This window comes from Camponotus floridanus, unplaced genomic scaffold, assembly GCF_003227725.1.
Source record: "Camponotus floridanus strain SB8 unplaced genomic scaffold, Cflo_v7.5 scaffold250, whole genome shotgun sequence".
Taxonomy (NCBI): Eukaryota; Metazoa; Arthropoda; class Insecta; order Hymenoptera; family Formicidae; genus Camponotus; species Camponotus floridanus.
Genome location: NW_020229382.1, coordinates 20,669 through 24,284, shown reverse-complemented (window position 1 = coordinate 24,284; position 3,616 = coordinate 20,669). Strand labels below are relative to the sequence as shown.

Sequence of the window (3,616 nt, the reverse complement as noted above, 5' to 3'; positions counted from 1 at the left end):
ATATATATATATATATATATATATTTAAGAAATTATATTGTTGGCTTTTAACGGGAAAACGAAAAGCTAGGAGAAAATAAGGAGTTTAAGAGAAACATCGGAATTTAAATGTCAAAAAAAATTTGCCAATGCATTCTAATTATAATACAACTTTTAACGCATCTTATTTTTTGAAAATTTTTTACATTTATCAGATTTTATACACATGTATATTTATTTATCTATTGTATTTATTTTATTTATCTATTTATTTTATTTTATTTATTTATTATATTTATTTATCTATTTATTTATCTATTTATTTATTTATTCATGTACATACTTATATTTTTATAATTGCATGTTATATATTTAGAATTAATTATTTCACTTATCAGACAATAATTAGTAAATTACACATCAATAGAATCTTAATTTATTATTGAAAAAATATATTAGCACATAAACATATCGTAAAATATATATGAGGATATTATATATGAGAAGATAGAAATGTTAACAAAACAACGTTGCAACGTATTGTTTCTTTTTGCATTCTAGCTTACATATTAGCGGATCACGGATATGATGTTTGGTTGGGTAATTTTTCGTGGTAATATTTATTCCAGGGCGCATATTTCCCTATCTCCATCAAACTCGACATTTTGGGATTTCAGGTATTCGCATAAAATAAAATAATGATATTTAGAAAATTTTATAATGATAATTAGTTAATTTAATTTGGCGTCAAACACAAAGATCTGATGAACTTATATATGTTTATTTATATATTTTATTTACTTATATATATCTGTGTGCAATTATTTTAGATTGCATTGATCTAGAAATAGTCTCTATATAATAGATTATAAGCATACAAAGTATAGATAGAAAACAGATATGTAGATTATATTTTTTTTGTTAATAAGATACATATTTCTTTTGGACAAAAAAAATAAATTTTCGAAATACCTTATTTTTTAATATATTAATATAATTTTTAATAGATTAATATAATAATTTTTGCATTTTCTTCCATTTATGTGTTCGAATAAATTTCGACAATTCTCTTATAATTAATTTTAATATTTTACTTAATTATTAAAATTCTTACGAATTTTATATAAAGTGTTCATATAAAGAACCAGAAAACGCTCTATATTTCCACATAAAAAATAATTATCTCGAAAATGTTGCATGCTTCGGAAATTTTCCAAAGGAAAAAGATGTTTGTTTCTAGATAAAAAATATAAAAATATCAAAATCTGTAGTTTGTTTGTCATGCGTCTCATATTACATAAATATAATCATTATATTACATATATGTGAGAATATATTTTTATTATATATTATACTATACTATATATTATGACTATATATTATGACTATACTATATATTATGATATATAATGCATATTTGCATATTTTATGACTCTATATCGGTTAATTTTTGATTAGCCTTAACGAATTGGGCATCTACGATTTACCCACGATGATTACATATATTACAAATATGAGATCGCAACCATTGCATACCTACATTGGTATATCTATGGGCTCAACTTGTTTCTATATAATGGCGACAGAACGTCCGGAAATCGCTCAAATGGTGAAAGTGATGATGAGTCTCGCACCAACAGTTTTTCTTAACCATATGACAAGTCCGATACAATATTTGTTTTTCTTGAAAGATTACAAAGTAAAATACTATTAATTAATTAAAATAATTTATTATTACGTAATAATTATATGAAATAATATATTTTTAGCAAAACAAAGAAAAATAATTATTTTACATCTCGTTCTTACACGATGCACGCTATATAATTTAAAGTGAAAAAATAGAGTGACATAAATAATTCTTTAATTTTAGATGCAATTAAAGTAATCAAATAATACAAATTACATTTTTAAATAATATTAAAGCCTGAATGGAATTTATTTTAATATAAATTTAATTTGTGATTAATTAATGTTATACGTTAAAAAATTTAACAGAAAATTTTCTCTGTCATTAAGAATAATACGGGAACTATACTACATTCTATGTGTATTTAAGAAAGATTAAAGAAAGTTATTTTATAAAATGTGCATTTCATTATTTGAATAAAATTTAGAAGATATCTATGTTGGATCTTTCGAAAAAATGCAGAAAAAATCAAACGTAAATATCTTCTTAACATTATATATCTTATTTCTGATTGCCTCGTACACAATTGTAGTTTTAAATGTTAACGAGAAATTTTTCGATAATTTAAAATTATAATTAAAGAAATTTTTATAAATTATTTCAATCTTATAAGAGAAAATGCTTAGAAATTTATTTATTTATTTTTTTATTATTACTGTCGAAATCTAAAGAAAGACATAATTACAAGTAAATTATCATTAATAAATCTTCTATTTCAGATGATAATGGGATTTTTTTTTCACAAATTTCTGCTAAGCAATTTTGTGAGATCTTTTTTAATATATGGCAGCGAGCAGAACATACTCAAAGATATCTACGTCAACTTGTTTTCTATAATTTTCGGTTACGATCACGAGCAGCTTGATTACGTGAGTAATAATTTCGCAAATGTATGCATATCGCAAACGAAGTACAATTTTATATCATGATGATCGAAGCTTCGATCATCATGTTCGATTAGAGCGATCACGCTTTAGATTAAACTTTGTACGTATGTTTTTATTAGTTTTAATTTATTAACATTTGTTTGCTTTTTATAGCATCTGCCGTTGATATTGAGTCATTTCCCAGCCGGCGGTTCGTTTAATATAGGGGTGCATTATATACAGTTATTTCAATCGGGCAAATTTCGTCAATACGATTATGGTCGTGCGAAAAACATACTGATCTATAATTCGATAGAACCTCCGGAGTACAATCTAACAATATAACGATTCCGATCGCGTTATTTTATGGCCCTGGCGACTTGTTGGATAACACCATGGTAAATAACGAAAAAATAGATAATAAGAATATAGTTATAATAAATATAAAAAAAACACGTATTGATTATTTTACATTAATTGTGTGCAAGTACATAGAAATTTGCACATAGAATTGAACAGATAATTTTAAAAAATCGCATGTTATAATTTACAAAAATATTTCTTCAAGCATATAAGGAGGTTGTACCATTTACTGCCCAACGTAGTGGATATTTACCAAGTACCGTGGCGCAATTTCAATCACGTAGACTTTATACTTGCTAAGGATGCGCCAAAACTCGTATACGAAAGAGTCCTCAAAATCATGAGGATGGAGAATTCAAATAACATTACATCAATAATCAAAGATGAATGTTACACGTTAAATCTTTATAATAATGGATACGATTGATGACTGTAATCGCAAGTCTATTAAAATGTATTTTAAAATATTTATTTATAAAATATTAATAAGAATTATCAGAGACTTACAAGTAAACCTACGGAAGTGTCACTCATCGATTTTAATGAAACTTTGTACATTTGTAGAACTATGAAAAATATTTGATACGTATTTTTTTTTTATCACCCAAGGTTTGTTCTGGAGGGTTGAAACTATCCTTTAAATGTAGAGAATGGATTTTATGCACCAGGTGGAATAAATTGAATGTTTCAAGAAATTAAATACTTATAACGAGTTTTT

General features: G+C 24.7%; 1 protein-coding gene across 1 annotated transcript; it reads left to right on the top strand.

The window, feature by feature from the left end:
- Nucleotides 1-564: 564 nt before the first annotated feature.
- On the top strand, nt 565-3,362 carry LOC112638146 (lipase 3-like). The gene is made up of 5 exons (XM_025409269.1): nt 565-656; nt 1,438-1,678; nt 2,389-2,538; nt 2,710-2,933; nt 3,104-3,362. The coding sequence occupies exons 1-4, from the start codon at nt 565-567 to the stop codon at nt 2,878-2,880; spliced, it is 654 nt and encodes a 217-aa protein (XP_025265054.1). The 3' UTR covers nt 2,881-2,933; nt 3,104-3,362.
- The last annotated feature ends 254 nt before the right edge of the window (nt 3,363-3,616 follow it).

Coding starts and splice junctions, on each gene's coding strand:
- LOC112638146 (XM_025409269.1), top strand. CDS start 565: ATGATGTTTGGTTGGGTAATTTTTCGTGGTAATATTTATTCCAGGGCG. Junction 1,679..2,388: donor TTTTCTTGAAAGATTACAAA/GTAAAATACTAT, acceptor CTTCTATTTCAG/ATGATAATGGGATTTTTTTT. Junction 2,539..2,709: donor ATCACGAGCAGCTTGATTAC/GTGAGTAATAAT, acceptor TGCTTTTTATAG/CATCTGCCGTTGATATTGAG.